The 17,258-nt window shown below is 41.5% G+C and overlaps 1 protein-coding gene across 1 annotated transcript in view; it reads left to right on the forward strand.

Annotated features, from left to right (window-relative positions):
* Nucleotides 1-17,258, forward strand: part of AGGF1 (angiogenic factor with G-patch and FHA domains 1) — a gene marked incomplete at its 5' end in the record, with an annotated part of 30,648 nt that overhangs the window by 12,005 nt on the left and 1,385 nt on the right. Inside the window, 8 exons of the mRNA XM_084278070.1 lie at nucleotides 2,660-3,014; nucleotides 4,885-4,996; nucleotides 6,182-6,233; nucleotides 13,615-13,716; nucleotides 14,063-14,228; nucleotides 14,460-14,542; nucleotides 15,478-15,605; nucleotides 16,463-16,562. Coding sequence (XP_084134196.1) covers nucleotides 2,660-3,014; nucleotides 4,885-4,996; nucleotides 6,182-6,233; nucleotides 13,615-13,716; nucleotides 14,063-14,228; nucleotides 14,460-14,542; nucleotides 15,478-15,605; nucleotides 16,463-16,562 — 1,098 coding nt within the window. The remainder of the gene's footprint in view (nucleotides 1-2,659; nucleotides 3,015-4,884; nucleotides 4,997-6,181; nucleotides 6,234-13,614; nucleotides 13,717-14,062; nucleotides 14,229-14,459; nucleotides 14,543-15,477; nucleotides 15,606-16,462; nucleotides 16,563-17,258) is intronic.

Genomic DNA, 17,258 nt, shown 5'->3' on the forward strand with positions numbered 1-17,258 from the left:
CCTTGTTTATCTTAGAACTGTGCTACTGGTGAGCTTTTACAGTTCCCAAAAGTACTGTAATTTCCATGATACTGATAGTCACATTAATTGATGCATCTTGAAATGTAAAATGCTCTATATGAACACTTACTGAAAAAAGTCAGGTATATTTTTTAATTTTAACTGCTGTGTTGCAATATTTGGTATAATAGTGAATCCAAGGTGGCAAATAATTCATAATCTGATATTTAAAAAATTACTCTTAAAGTTTTAGATTTTGTTTCTTTTCAGTGTTTTTTTTTTTAAATTTTATTTTAAAGCTGGTCATCAGGGCTACTAGATTGAGAATTACATATTCAAGGTACTCTGGAAAAACTGTTCTGAAACTTTAGTTTTTAAAATGATGGATTTTTTTCCTGCTGATGAAATAAGATGGTAATGGAAGATGCTGCAGTGTTCTAATCTGTCCTGTATTTAGTGAAGAAATTTTTATTACAGTAGAAAATAAATTCTCTATAGAACTGTTCCATATGGCATAAATTAAACTTAAGTTCTCTACAGTATCTTGATGAAAGGCTTTGTTAAATTTTGAAAGGAGGAAGAGTGAGCAGGTCATTAGGAAAGCATGGGTGGGCATTCCAGATACTCTTGGACCATTGTGGAAAAAAATGAGAAGATAAAAACAGGAGGAAGATATGACGAAGATAAATTAAAGAATTTTTAAACAAGTTGCAAGAATTCAGTAAAGAGGGGCAGAATTAAGTGCCATAAAAGCAAAACTGGAAAACATTGAGGATGCTGTTGTACAAGTTTGAAGGTTGAGAACAAGCATCTTAAGTTTTGTGTGAGAAAAGAGGATGGAGAAAGTGAAATTTAGAAGAAGAGTGCAGTCACACTTTCCTAAATAGAAGATGGTCTCAGACCGCCTCATGAGACTCAATGTCTACAAGTCTGTGGGGCCAGATGACATGCACCCCATTGTCAAGAAGGAGCTGCTGATGTGGTTGTTGAGCTGCTCTCCATCATATTTGAGAAGTCCTGGCTGTTGGGCGAGGTCCCTGGGGACTGGAAAAAAGGTCCCGTCACTCCCATTTATAAGAAAGCGAGCAAGGAAGAGACAGGGAATTACAGGCTGCTGAATCTCACCTCTGTGCCTGGGAAGATCATGGAACAGATCCTCCTGCATGACATGTTGAAGCACGTGAGGGATGAGCACATGATCCGGGACAGCCAGCACGGCTTCAAGGGAAGGTTGTGCCTCACCAATCTGGTGACCTTCTATGATGGAGTGACAACATCAGTAGATAAAGGGAAGGCGACCGATGTCATCTACCTGGACTTGTGCAAGGCCTCTGACACAGTGCCCCACCACATCCTTATCTCTAAATTGGAGAGATGTGGATTTGATGGGTGGACCATCCAGTGGATAAGAAACTGGTTAACAGACCATAGCCAAAGGGTGGTGGTCAATGGGTCTGTGTCCAGGTGGAGGCCGGTGACAAGTGGTGTCCGCCAGGGGTCTGTCTTGGGACCGGTGCTCTTTAACATCCTTATCAATGACATCGCTGATGGCATTGAGTGCACCCTCAGCAAGTTTGCGGATGACACCAAGCTGAGTGGTGTGGTTGACAACAGAAGGAAGGAAGCCATCCAGAGGGATCTGGACAGGCTGGAAAGATGGGCCCAGGGGAGCCTAATGAGGTTCAACACTGCAAAGTGTAAGGTCTTGCACTTGGGCCAGAGAAATCCCAGACACAGATACAGACTGGGAGAAGAGTTCCTTGAGAGTAGCCCTGCTGAGAAGGACCTGGGGATTCTGGTGGATGAGAAACTTAACACGAGCCAGCAGTGTGCTCTTGCAGCTTGCAAGGCCAATGGTATCCTGGGCTCCTTCAGAAGAGGGGTGGCCAGCAGGGACAGGGAGGTGATTGTCCCTCTCTACTCTGCCCTCGTGAGGCCCCATCTGGAGTTCTGTGTCCAGGTCTGCAGCCCACAATACAAGCAAGATGTGGAACTGTTGGGGAGGGTTCAGAGGAGGGCCACAAAGATTAGAGGGCTGGAGCACCTCCCTTACGAAGAGAGGCTGAGAGAGCTGGGCTTGTTCAGCCTGGAGAAGAGAAGGCTGTGGGGGGACCTTATTGCAGCCTTCCAGTAGCTGAAGGGAACATACAAACAGGAGGGGAATCAACTTTTTAAAAGGGTAGACAATGGCAGGACAAGGGGGAATGGATTCAAACTAAAGGAAGGAAAGCTTAGATTAGATACTAAGGGAAAGTTTTTTAGAGGGAGTGGTGAGGTTCTGGAACAGGCTGCCCAGAGAGATGGTGGATGCCCTGTCCCTGGAGGTGTTCAAGGCCAGGTTGACTGGAGCCCTGGGCAACCTTGTGTAGATCCAGGCTGGAGATTGGTGGCCCTGCCTGTGGCGGGGAGGGGGTGAAATTCTATGGTCTTTATGGTCCTTTCCAACCCATGCCATTCTATGATTCTATGTCTAATAGGATGTGAAAATATTTCTGCTGAAAAGGTCTGTTGACTGCATGTGCTAAACTTTGGAAATCTAACCGTTTCTTGATAGCTTAAAAATAATTCTTCCTAATGAAGAATTTACTTACAGGCTGATAGCAGACTTTTAGAATAACTCAATCTGTAAAGAATGTAACATTCTATAACTCCCCTCCAGGATCTGGACACAGAAGAGCAGAAGTCATCTAACAGTCTGAATTGCTTTTCCACTACTGAGCAAGTGAGTTCGAATGAAGAAGAAGAGTCTCCAAGTGTAAGGAAGAAGACTAAAATGGACACAAAACCACGAAACAGCTTCACAGCCAAAGAATCAGTTTCTACAGACAGTATAAATGCATATTCACGTAAAAGTACACCAGATCCTGCAGCGTGTACAGATGACAGTAGAACAGCAGACACGGAGAGTGAGCCAGAAGAAGGTGAAATTACAGATTCTGAGTGTGAAGCCTATAGCAGTGAGGATGAAGTAACAAGTGAAGAAACTGCTGATTCAGAAGACTCAGAAGATGAAGGTGAATTGTTGTGGCTTTTATGTAATTTACTGTATTTTTCCTGAAGCCCATTAAGAACAAACTGCAAGAAAACAGTTTGGATAATTAAAAATAAAAAGCATGTGACTTGAGATACTTTGGATGAAAAAGTGCTCTATTTTACTGGTATTTGTTTCCTTCTCTTTACTTGGGCAGTAGCCAGAAGTAAGTAGTCATGTTTTGGCTAAAAGCTGTTTAGGATTATTACTTTCTGCGCTTGTGTAGAAATAATTTTATTTTTTTTTAAGATTAAGATAGTGACAGAAGAAGAGATTCTAGTACAGGCTTTACTAGAATTCTCTATTAATATTCTTTCAATATTTCTGATACTGTTCATAAACAATCGTATGTAATTCAATGTGTGATGAATCCATTGTGGTGAAAACGATAGAGTAATAGTACAGTTTGGCTTGGAAGGGATGCTAAAGACCAGCTAGTTCCAACCCAGCTGCCCTAGTCAGGGACACCCTCCAGCAGACCAGGTTGCCCAAAGTCCCATCCAGCCTGGCCTTGAATACTGCCAGAGAGGGGGCAGCCACCACCTCTCTGGGCAACCTGATCATGAGTCTCAACTGCTCTCATGGTGAGAAATTTCTTCTGTGTGTCTAAACTTAACTTACCCTCCTTCAATTTCAGGCCATTCCCCCTTGTTTTTTCACTACATGCCCTTGTAAACAGTCCCTCTCCAGCATTCTCCAGGATTAATATGGAGTACTCAGTACTGTTTGAAATCCTATTTTGTGTATGTTCAAGTGGCAGCATGTTAGACATGGGTATAGAGGGGAAGCCTATGTGCTGTTATGTACCAAAGAAAGTGTTCTCCTAGGTTCTTAAGACCTCCTCCAAGAATTGAATGGTCTCTAGCAAAAACAACAAAAAAAAGAGTAATTTATGAAGATCTTAATACAACCAGTTGGAACTATGTATATGCAAAGAATTTTCCAAATAACAGAAACAAATACAACCTATAGAAGTCTGTACTGCAGCCTGTGCCCTGCTCACAGTTAAATAGGGGTGTTTTTCTGTTTTCATTACTGTACTCAGCTACTCATTCTGAGTGATTAATGCCAGTCAAAATGTGCTTGCTACCATCAGGCTTTCAGATTACATTTCCTTTTCTAATAATCAGTTTTGCAGTGATGCTGGAGTAATAAAAGCTGGAGACGGTTTTTCTCCTTCTAGTACCTTTTGAGGTAGTGTTTTCTCATCTTACCATGACTGTTCCTAACTGAGGTCTTTGGAAAATGTTTTTGCAAATGTACATCCAAAACCAGAATTCATACAGCAGCTAGAGTACAATTACTTAGAAGATACTGGGGCAAAAAAAGCATATACATCTGTAGATTCATATATGACTTTTTCTTACCTGTAGTGGTCCATAATGTGAATAAAAGTAAAACTAATAAAAATACATTTGACATAGAAATTATCAAATTTAAAGTTCTACATACATTAGATCTTTTGGGTGGTAAACTAAATTGACTTTTCTCAAAGTAAAATTGTATTCTAATCTTTTATGGCTAATGGTCAATAAATTTATAACTTGCTAGTAAATTCTGTAAATGTATTTGTACTTATTGCTGTAACTAAGCAGTTGTGCACAGGTAAATAGCCAGGATTAAGAAAATATTTTTAATACTTTAGTGTGTAGAAGGAAAATCTTTGAAGCAGTAGTTCCCCATCAAAGTTTTCTCTCAGATGTGCTTATGCGTGTGTTTGGGGTTTTTTTTAAAGCTGTGTAGGATTAAGCCAGATAATGCCTGAATGCTTGTGGACTGTTTGAAAGGTGTGGACTACATGGGTAAAACTGTAAATCATTGTTAGTAACGCTATTTTTTTAATATAATTATAGATGAAGAGAAGATCTGGCCTCCTTGTATCAGAGTAATTGTAATAAGATCACCAGTTCTGCAGACTGGATCACTTTATATTATCACAGCTGTGAAACCTGCTACAATTGGAAGGTAAAACTGAACGGAATTTCTTAGATATGTTTGAAACTATACCTTGCTTTGAAACTTGTGGCAGCCACTCAGCATTGCTTGTGCCTGCTTTTCACCATTGTCTTCCTAGTATGCTGCAGGTGTGATGTACTTGAGCTAGCCTAGCTCACAGGAAGAAATTTAAGTCATGTCACATAACATGTGATGATAACAGTATATGCAGCAGCATAGCTTAGCAGTTATGAAAATGTGTTAGTGAGAACTTGACCTTGTGTCTGAGTCCCAGTGGCAGTACAGCTGCAAGTCATTGTTTTCTAGAAATTGTGAACTTTTTTTCTTGGCCTCTAATGTAACTCTTTCAGAAATGGAACAACATACTTCAGAAACTTAGGATCACAAAGGAAGCATATACTAGACTTTCTCACATGTTCAAGTTCCAGTAGAATTGGTTCATCATTTTTAAATATTAAGTTAGGTTTTGTGCTATCCTGTACGCATTCTTCCATACAAAAATACGGTTTGATCATTCTGGAAGATGAGTTTAATGATGAATTAATGCTTTTGTCCGTGCTTACTGAAAACCTCACCCCTTTTCAGCTGCTTTTATCTAATGCTGATAGATGTGTTTTGATTTTCTCCAGTAGTGTTTGTGTGAAGAATAACAGATGGCAGTTCTACTTGCAGTATGCATACAGGTCCATTACTAACTGTGTTACTTCTTTATGCTGTAGTATAAGAAACTAATTCATGAATCCCTTCCTCCTACAGCAGTTTTTGATGAAAGTAGAAAAAATGTATATGGATTTCACTTTCATTTGTTTTATTACATGTCTAATGCTACCAAGATGTTAACTTCAGCATTGAGGACTTACACCAAGATACACTGAAGACATTGAAGGATGCAGGGTTCAGACCATTATTTACAGGCCTTGTACAAGTATAAAAGTTCAGATAGAAATGTCTGATTTATAAAAATATAAAGGTACAGCTTCATTATATATTCATTGCCTACTGCATATAGTTTATAGATGGAGAAATGGATGTGAAGCAAGTCTTTTTTGTGAATGTTGCAACACTGGGTTTTAAACCTGTAAAGCTCCCAGAATAGCAACTTGGTATTAAGTTTCAACGGAAATTGGCCTTCTGTAAGCCACTTATTAGATCTTTCTACTTTGTCCTAATTTGTGTATCAACTTGCCTTTCCAGAGAAAAAGATGTTGGACACACACTTCAGATTCCTGAAGTTGGAGTCAGTAAGGTAACCTTTGTTTGTGTCTGCTGAAAGGTAGATCAGCATATTAATGAAGCTTTAGATTTTAAGGCTTTAAATTTTGCAAAATCTTAACTTTTAAAAAAAACTTTCACACTGAGACGTGTGTTTTGCTGCATTTGAAGTTAGAAAAAGGAAAACTTACAGTGTTTTACTGACTTGGAATTCAGTGCAAACAGAAGTGTCACTTCAAAGCCTAGAAAAGCTATATATTTTTAAAATTGTGGTTTTACTAATCCACAGGGTAATGCACAGTAAAATATTATGCTTTGAATCTTGAAATTCTTAGTTGTCGAATTTGAGGAAAACATTCCTATGTTAAGTATTAAAGGTATAGGACATATTGGTATCAGCTAGTTAGAACTTTGTCATGGAGTAATCCAAATCTTGCAGTTGAGCTTGGAGTACAGGTTTTGTTTTATTTTTCTTGAAGGCAACTGTGTGACCCTGTAAGTGATGTGCAGTTAGTTTGAAAACAACTTAATTTCTTTCAATGGCAGAATGTAATGGAAAATACTTCTGCTTAAGAAAGATTAAAGATAAATTATATGCTTTGTTTTAACTGCTTTAACACAGATCATAAATACGGCACTCTTAATGAAAGAAAATACAGATTAACAAAGACACGTCATCTGAACAAAAGGAAACTGATGAAAACATCTCCAAATGTATCTAAAATATGCTTTACCAGATGTGTTCCAGATGATAGTTCTGATTAACCAGCCACATACTATATTCCCTATTGAACAATTTCCAGAGCAAATCTCTCCCTGCTATTAATGACTTTCAGACCTGTATTTGAAATTGGGTGCAGGAAGAAGTCAACAAGGCTTTTACTTTTATGTACTGTTGCCATTTCAGTACTTCACAGGTACCTGACTTCTTTATGTTAGAAGTTTTTTTTACTTTGTAGATAAGGAGTCAAAGGCAGGAGGATTGTCGTGGTTTCACCCCGGCTGAGAGCCGAGATCCATGCAGCTGCCTGCTCCTTAAAGGAAAAGAGCAGAGAAAAGGGAAGGGGGGGGGGCGGGGGGGAAGAGGTAAGGGAAAGGAAAAGGAAAAGGAAGGGGCAAATAACCCCAAAACCAAGAAATAAGAGGCCCCTGGGTTGGGATAAGGATAGTCGCAGAACCCGACCGTCCCCCAAGAACCGCGCGTCCCGGAGCCGCCCTCGGCCTTCCTCCTGTCAGCCCCCCGATATCATGGGCAGCCATATCTTGCCATAAGTCAGCAGCCCATATGGGTTTGCCCCTACGCTGCTAGTTGTTCCTTTTCCACTGCTGCAACCAACCCCACAGGGCATTGGCTACCATCCATGAATCAGTATAAAGGTAGAGCATTGGCCACTTTCCTCTCAGCAATGTCCAGGGCTAACTGGATGGCTTTCACTTCAGCGAACTGGCTTGATTCACCTTTTCCTTCAGTGGCTTCTGTTACTTGTCTTGTAGGACTCCATACAGCAGCTTTCCATCTTCGATGCTTTCCCACGAGGCGACAGGAGCCATCAGTGAAAAGGGCATATTGCTCCTCATTCTCTGGCAGTTTGTTGTAAGGTGGGGCTTCTTCAGCCCGTGTTACCTCCTCATCCTCTGGTGACATCCCAAAATCTTTGCCTTCAGGCCAGTCTGTGATCAGTTCCACAATTTCTGGGCGATTAGGGTTTCCTATTCGAGCCCGCTGAGTAATCAGTGCAATCCACTTGCTCCACGTAGCATCAGTGGCATGGTGTGTAGAAGGGACTTTCCCTTTGAACATCCAGCCCAGCACCGGCAGTCAGGGTGCCAGGAGGAGCTGGGCTTCAGTTCCAATCACTTCTGAAGCGGCTCGAACCCCTTCATAGGCGGCCAGTATTTCCTTTTCTGTTGGAGTATAATTGGCCTCAGAGCCTTTGTGGGCCCGACTCCAAAACCCCAGCGGTCGACCTCGAGTCTCCCCTTGTGCTTTCTGCCAGAGACTCCAGGTAGGGCCATTCTCCCTGGCTGCAGTGTAAAGCACATTTAACATCTGTCCCTGTCCGGACAGGCCCAAGGGCCACTGCATGGACTATCTCACGTTTGATCTGCTCAAAGGCTTGTTGCTGCTCAGGGCCCCATTGGAAATCATTCTTCTTCCGAGTTACGTGGTAAAGTGGGCTCACAATGAGACTGTAGTTTGGGACATGCATTTGCCAAAAACCTATAACACCTAAGAAAGCTTGTGTTTCCTTTTTGTTACTTGGTGGAGACATAGCTGCTATTTTATTGATAATGTTCGTTGGGATCTGACGACGCCCATCCTGCCATTTTATTCCTAGAAACTGGATTTCTTGCGTAGGTCCCTTGACTTTACTTTGTTTTATAGCAAAACCAGCTTCTAAAAGGATTTGAATTACCCTTTTTCCTTTCTCAAATACTTCCTCTGCTGTATTGCCCCATACAATGATGTCATCAATATACTGCAGGTGCTCTGGGGCTTCACCCTTTTCCAGTGTAGTCTGAATTAGTCCATGGCAGATGGTGGGGCTGTGTTTCCACCCCTGGGGCAGACGATTCCACGTGTATCGGATGCCCCTCCAGGTGAAAGCAAACTGTGGCCTGCACTCTGGCGCCAGTGGTATTGAGAAGAAAGCATTTGCAATGTCAATTGTGGCATACCACTTGGCTGCCTTTGATTCCAGTTCATACTGCAGTTCCAGCATGTCCGGTACAGCAGCACTCATACCTGGAGTGACTTCATTTAGGCCACGATAATCTACTGTCAGCCTCCACTCTCCATCAGACTTCCGCACTGGCCATATGGGACTGTTAAAGGGTGAGCGGGTTCGGCTGATCACTCCTTGACTCTCCAGTTGACGAATCAGCTTATGGATGGGGATCAGGGAATCTCGGTTAGTACGGTATTGTCTTCTGTGCACCATTGTCATAGCAATTGGCACTTGCTGTTCTTCGACCTTCAACAACCCCACAACAGAAGGATTGTCTGAGAGTCCAGGCAAGGCACGCAATTGTTCAGTTTCTTCTGTCTCCAAAGCAGCTATTCCAAAAGCCTATCGGTACCCTTTTGGGTCTTCAAAATACCCTCTACGGAGGTAATCTATACCTAAAATGCACGGAGCTTCTGGGCCAGTCACAATTGGATGTTTCTCCCAGTCCTTCCCAGTTAAGCTCACTTCAGCCTCTAACACAGTCAATTGTTGGGATCCCCCTGTCACTCCGGAAATGCTGACAGGTTCTGTCCCAACATGATTTGATGGCATTATCGTACACTGGGCACCAGTATCCACCAGAGCCTTGTACTCTTGTGGGTCTGACGTGCCAGGCCATCGGATCCACAGTCCAATAAACACGGTTATCCCTCTTCTCCACCTGGCTGGAGGCAGGGCACCTCTATTGTTGCTGACTGAGTTGGCTGTTTATTGGTGCAACATTCTTCCTGGCAGAATTGCAGTTGTGCGATTCTTTTACCTCTCAGCTCATTTACTCGTGCTTGAAGGGCTGAGGTGGGCTGCATACCCCACTTCATCATGTCCTCAACATGGTCACGCAGGTAAAACCACAGCGTCTCTCGCAGTGTGTACCTACTGTATCCTCCCTTCTGGGATGATGGACACTTTCTCCCAGTAGCTGCAACATTGCTCCATACAGGTTGGGAGTTGGACACATTTTTGTCAAATCGTTTGACCAGTTTCTCTACTGCTGCGATCACAGAGAGGGAAACATTGTCCTGATATCTCCAGAGTTGGCAGGACACCTCATATACGGTTGGTGGATATGCATCATTCCAGTCCATTGTTGCCAATGAATTGGTGTGGCCTGCTGGTGCACTTCGTACAACCTTATGCCACATATCTGGAGTGCATAAGACCTCATCAGGATCAGAGGGAAGCTGTGAGTTGTCCAGATCATAATAAATTACCTCCCATACAGCTGATTCTCAGGTGCTGGATAACTGCCTCAATGTTGTTACACTTGGGTGATTGACATGTAATGTATTCCTTTATGGGATACCTCTCCCTCACACTTGACAGTAGTCGCCTCCAGAGGCTGAAGATTTCAGGCTTTTCCCCAATTGCTCTGTCAATGCCTCCTTCTCTAGCTAGGGATGCCAACTGCTTGGCCTCCCTGCCATCTAATTCCAGACTACTGGCCCCGTGATCCCAGCATCGGAGCAACCAAGTGATGATGTGCTCACCTGGGCGGCGGCTGAAATCTTTTCGAATCTCAGGCAGCTCACTCAGAGACAGGGATGATCGTGTGACAACAACCTCATCCCGAGATGGTTGAGATGGCCCTGCCTTATCCCGAGATGGTTGAGATGGCCCTGCCTTATCCCGAGATGGTTGAGATGGCCCTGCCTTATCCCGAGATGGTTGAGATGGCCCTGCCTTATCCCGAGATGGTTGAGATGGCCCTGCCTTATCCCGAGATGGTTGAGATGGCCCTGCCTTATCCCGAGATGGTTGAGATGGCCCTGCCTTATCCCGAGATGGTTGAGATGGCCCTGCCTTATCCCGAGATGGTTGAGATGGCCCTGCCTTATCCCGAGATGGTTGAGATGGCCCTGCCTTATCCCGAGATGGTTGAGATGGCCCTGCCTTATCCTGAGATGGTTTGGATGGCCCTGCTTCATCCTGACATTCATCAGATGACCCCGCTTCAATTTCATCCTCATCCTCATCCTTCACTACAGGAACAACTCTCCTTGTGTATTTCCTCTTTCGTACGGGAGCAACAGACACTGATGTGGGTTGATTTTTTGTTTTACCGGCAGTATCTGCTGTAGGGGCAGCAGTAGCTGCAGCATCAGTTGGGCAGGTTGCAGTAGCCACAGTGCTAGTCACAGAAGTTACAGGGGCCTCAGTGTTAGTCCCAGTGGTTACAGTAGCTGCAGTCTCTGCTGGTCTGTTTTCCTTCCTTTCCCTCTGACAGTGCTGCCTGCTATCAAGCAGTGTTTGGTAAATAGTGGCCAGGGCCCATCACAGTGCAGTAAGCTGTGCATCTCTGGGAAACTTACGGCAATTTCTTTTCAGATATGCAGCCACTTTATCAGGGTCCTGTAACTGTTCAGGAGTGAAACTCCAAAACATCGGACGTGAGAAAGTGCCTAGGTAGTTGCCCATACTCTGCCACGTACCTTGCCACTCGTGATTATCTGGCCTCGCAGAACACTCTTGAGTGGTATTCATAAACCTTTGCTTAATATTTAACAAAAGCAGAACCATGTTCACCAAACCTACCAACAGCACAATGCTAGTTTGAATATCCCAGGGATATTGGAAATTTTCAAAAACTGTTACCAGAGCTGTTGTATTTAGCCCAAAGGAAGAGAAGGCAGCATAGATATTTCTTTCTGTACTCCCACGATACCAGCTGCCATTATTAACTCCTCCCTGTCTAAAGAATGGACAGGGCAGCAGAATCTCATACAAGTACTGGCACAAGTCCACGATCATCGATATCAGTAAATACCAGAGCATCGTGACCAGAGACTGCTTAAACCAAAGTGCTTATCACAACTTTGTCTTAATTACAATCGGGTCAGGGTCAGATCTACCGTTATCCCAACCTTTCGTGCCCCACGTTGGGCGCCAAAAAGACTGTCGTGGCTTCACCCCGGCTGAGAGCCGAGATCCACGCAGCTGCCAGCTCCTTAAAGGAAAAGAGCAGGGAAAAGGGAAGGCGGGGGAGGGGGGGGAGGGTAAAGGAAAGGAAAAGGAAGAGGAAGGGGCAAATAACCCCAAAACCAAGAAATAAGAGGCCCGTGGGTTGGGATAAGGATAGTTTACTAAGATAACAGAAAGATACAATGTAACAATGCTAACAGGACTTCAGAGCAAAACTATATGAAGCTGTTGATACCCAATGCAGTTTCTCACCAAACCACACAACTCAGGCCGTGCCACCCAGAGCCATCCCAGAACCCGACTGTCCCCCAAGAACCGCGCGTCCCGGAGCCGCCCCAGGCCTTCCTCCCGTCAGCCCCCGATACCCTGGGCAGGACGTAACTGGCGTGGAATACTCTCTTTGGTCAGTTGGGTCACCTGTTCTGGCTTCGTCCCTCCTTTCTCATGAAGAGCTGAGAAAGTCCTTGACTGTCTGACAGCAATTAAAAACATCAGGGTGTTATCAGCACTACTCCCAAACACAGCATTCCATCCGCTGCTACAAATGAAATTAACTCCATCCTGACCAAAACCAGGACGAGGATAAATAACAAATCTGTAGAAACAAATATTAATAGTTGAGAATGTGGATCAATTTGGCATTTCCTTTTCTTGGGTGTAAAGTGAGATTTAAAAAAAAAAAAAAAAACAAACCACTACACCCTGCAGATTTAGAATCTTTAGAAGTTTGGGTTAATCTTATTCAATAAAACATGTTGAATGCGCTATTCAGTCTATCATTATGGGAGTATTACTGTTGTAAATGCTAGCCGCTCTACAAAACATTATACAGGTATTTTTTTATTACTGAAAATAGTGGCTGCTATTCCTTGACAGGAAAAGATTTAGTTTTAAAATAGCACTTTCTTGCCAGATTGACACCTGGGGGTTTCTTCTCCACTATAGCAAAAGGCATCTTTGTTTGTCAAATATGAAACTGACTTTTTTACACTGTTAGTTTTTACTAGGAGTCTTAGCAGGCCAGGCTAGTTGGTATTTTGTTTTGCTCAGTGGCCATTTTTGGAGGGAGATAGTGTTTATCTTTGGGATTTGGACAGGAGCTGTGTTTTCTGTGTTCTTCATGGGCTTGAGAGCAATACCTATACAGAATTGAAACAATGAAATAACAGAAATAATCAGATTGTTAGTATCAGTATCAGAAAGGATATATAAGGGATAGCAAATGATGGCTAGCCATTGTGTCCTGGGCACTGGGATGCAGGTGGGAGTGAATTATGCGAATTTTACAGATGCATAGCATTTAGGGAGCAACTTTTAGATACATAAGACCAAGTACCTTGAAGCTGTGGAATTCGATCAGGTTTTTTGTTAATTGAAAGAGAAAAATGGAGAGTGCTATAATATACCTTACAAGAAAAAAGCGCCTTTTATTTATAAGAACAGTTAAAACTAGTATATATCTGAACCCCACAGTCCTTTAAGTAAAGGACACTTTGCCACAGTGGTAGTATATACTTTTTCAGTACTGAATCAGTTTATAGTCAAAATAGTTATATTAAGAGTGTGCTTTAGCTGATGCTTTTGTGTTCCATTTATTTACAATCCCCATGGATTAGATTGTAAAGTATGGAATACTCTATTAACTTAGAGTTCTCAGTGCCACTCAAATGGCTTCAAAATACATTCTGAAGTCTTACTGTTAAATAGTAAATAAATTATTAAATATTTACATAATAAAAACACTTCATTTTGGCTTCTATTTATCAGTTCCATGCAGAAGTCTATTTTGATCACGATTTGCAAAACTATGTTCTTGTGGATCAAGGCAGTCAGAATGGAACAGTTGTTAATGGAAATCAGATTTTCCAGGTGAGTACCTGTTAAAATGTTGTGTACATTGCAGAAAACTGTAGTCATGTGGTCATTTTAATTATGTTATGGTAAATCACTAACATTATTATCTGTTTTCTTTCATAAATTAGTCTCTTCCTTGGATCCCTCCTGGCTTTAGGGCCCCTTAAAATACTTCATTTTTGGTTTATATTAGAAAAAATCCACTGCAGTTGCTACAGTGACGTACCCACTGTAGATAAATACTTGTCTGCACTTGTGAGACCAAACTGAATTACTAAATTATGAGCAGCATTCATGAAATAGTTTATGCCTTTCATTAGTAACCAATTAACATGTCTGTCAAAACTTTCTGTTGCTGTAGCCTAAAATGAAATGTGATCCCTACATCTTGGAGCATGGAGATGAAGTGAAGATTGGTGAAACAGTGCTTTCTTTTCACATACATCCTGGCAGTGATACTTGTGATGGATGTGAACCAGGACAAGTCAGGGCACATCTTCGCCTGGACAGGAAAAAGGAGACTTCTGGTTAGTCATGTTATCACAGGATATGTTGTTTGTTATAGCTCTTTAGTTTATAAACAGCAATATTAGTTCAGTTTTCTTGCAATTTTCTTGTGATTTAGGAAATGTTCTGTAATACATGATAGTTGTTATGTCTATGTGTAATAATGTTAGAACAAAATTTCTCACAGTTATCTTGTGTTTCAAAACACCGTTACGTTATTAAGAAAGGCAATCCTGTGTTCTTCCTTTTAGTTTGCCCAGCACTTAGCAAAGAAGAGAGGGAGATAGTAAGAAGAAAAGCATTGAAACAAATACGGGTGAAATATGGTTTACAGGTGAGTTTACAGTAGATTTATTTGAAGTCTACATCTACTTTGTGATTCTTATTTTTAAGCCATAGACTTCAGTGAATAAGGCAAAGTTTCAAATGCAGTCTAACTTGAGCTTGGTAATTTAACTCAAGCTTGTCTTTTGTATACTGAATAATAATTGTTTACAAACATCTAGAGAGAAAGGATGGGAATTGGGCATCTAGGTTCTATTAAAATTTTAGGAAAAGAATGTGTGCAAGATTCCTCATCCTGTAGAGGTTAAAATTTCTTAAGTAATTTTTAATGCAAATTAAGCTTGCACTAAATTGCACTGCTATCTTTTATTTGGAAATGAAAAGCAATCAACAACTAAAAAAATGAAGGGAAGAGGGAAAATTTTTAAACTTATATTGTAAGTCTGCCATAGAAAAATAAACATGAATGTACAGGCAGTGTAGTAATAAGCATTCAGGTGAATTCTGGTCTAGAGATTTTTAGCTATGGCACGTAGTTTCTCTCAAATTCTTCATATACCAAAATAGTATCAATATGGAACCTATGCATGTGCTTAGTTCTGTCATGTGTTCTGGAGAAATAGTTGCTGAGGAACAGGCTAAATCTTTAAAAGAAAAGCCAGTGGCATGTCCACATGGTTTTCTGCTAACATGGAGAGATTGATCATTCATACTAAGAGAATATTCAAGAGCATCTGTTAATTTCTTTACATCATCTGTGAAATCAATGCATTTGGCGATGTTTCATTATTATGTGATGATGGCAATAACATAAGTTACGGCTGTAAGGTAAGAAACTAAATGAGAACTATAGTTTTTTGTTACAAGATTAAAGTTAAATAAGCTAAAGCTGTCTTATTTTGGAAGGAAGCAGTGAAGTTGCCAAAAATAAAGAATTTAAAGCCCACTTTCTTTGCTTTGATGGAATTTACTTTCTTTGTAAAGAACACAGAGTATGAAGACAACAAAGCAGTGAAAAATCCAAAGTACAAAGACAGAGCAAGTAAACGCAGAGAGACCGTTGGAAGTGAAGGAACTTTCCAGAGAGATGATAGTCCAGCTTCTGTTCATATGTAAGTTTGGATGGGGCAGGGGTGTGGAAATACTTATAATAAAGTATCGATTAGTTACTAGGACACAGTTTGTTAGATTATGAATTACCTGCATATGATGTTAGTTCATTATTCTCACTTTCCAGTTCATCTGCCACGCAGAAGTCAACTTGGTAGTAAGGATCCTTAGATCGTTTTCTTACCAATTCAAAAAAAGCTGAGGAACCAGCTGCACTGCTGACAGCTTCAGTACTATTTATTTTCCAAGTGTCTCAATTTGTTCCATTAATAGTACAGATGCAATTTTTTTTACCTGTAGTTTCTCTGGCAATATCCAGCCTTTCATAGAATATGCATTTACATACCTTTTGAATGACACTTCCTTTAATCTTCCTCTTTAGTTTATTCCCTTGCTTCTGTAGTTGCTTTCTGGGGTGGGTTTTTCTTGGTTTTTTCTTTTTTCTTTTAATAAGCGTTAACTTTTAGGTGTTTGTAAAGGGAAGTGAGAGACAATTAACTATAAGCATTAGGATAATTTAATGGTGAGGTAGTGATACTACATGTTTCCTAGTGTAGTCAATTCCCACCCACCCATGCTATATTTTTAACTCCGAAAGTAAGCAAGTAGCTCAGAAGGACCTTTAAGAAGTTGGTACTGACCAGAGGCTTAAAGCAGCTCTGGTAACTGAAGATGTTCATGAAAAACTTGCAAAAGGTAACACTAGGGTCTTCTGGATAGCTCTTGATCCAAGTAGGAACAACACTTCAGTTCTGGTGAGTAGAGCAGCACGTGCATTTACCTTTCTGTTCTTCAGTATTTGCTAGCACAGTCTTTGTTTTAACTCCTGCTTACCAGCTGTCTTAAACTTTCTTCAAAGTGAAATCAGCGACAGCAACAAAGGACATAAAATGTTGGAGAAGATGGGATGGAAGAAAGGGGAAGGCCTGGGCAAGGATGGCGGTGGTATGAAGGATCCAGTAGGTGGCTCTTACTTTCACTGGGAGTAAAAAGGAATAGAAATGTATTTGCAGTGAAAAATGTCTAATAATAATTCAGGACAAGGGGCAATGGGCACAAAGTGGAACACAGGAAGTTCCGTCTCCATATGAGAGAATTTATATACTGTGAGGGTAACCAAGCACTGGGACAGGCTGCCCAGAGAGGTTGTAGAGTCTCGTTCTCTGGAGATATTCAAGAACCATCTGGATTGCGATCCTCTGCAACCTGTTCTAGGTGATCCTGCTGTAGCCAGGGGGTTGGACTAGATGTTCTCTAGAGGTCCTTTCCAATCCCTACAAACTCGTGAATCTGTAAGCCACTATTCACTTGAAACATTTCAAAGCCCTAGTTAGGGAGGAATAACCTCAGTAGGACTAATGTAAAATAATTTTCTTTTTTTTTTTTGCTTAATGCCATATTTTGAAATCTTTTAATGATTTGGCCCTTCACTGGAAAATGTCAGAAGCATCTGTTAGGAAGCTAAGCAACAGGACAGAGAACTGGTAGCTCTAAACACATATATGAATGCCTCTTTCTCTGAGGCTCATATAAGATAAACAAAACTACAAGAGGAGCTGGCTGAAGTCACTGTAGCCACCAAGTTCTGGGCCTTTGCGGCAGCTGTGCAATCCCCAATTTTGTCAACAGAGATGTGTTGTGTTTAGGCAGTAGTG

Source organism: Gallinula chloropus, assembly GCF_964237585.1.
Source record: "Gallinula chloropus genome assembly, chromosome: Z".
NCBI lineage: Eukaryota > Metazoa > Chordata > Aves > Gruiformes > Rallidae > Gallinula > Gallinula chloropus.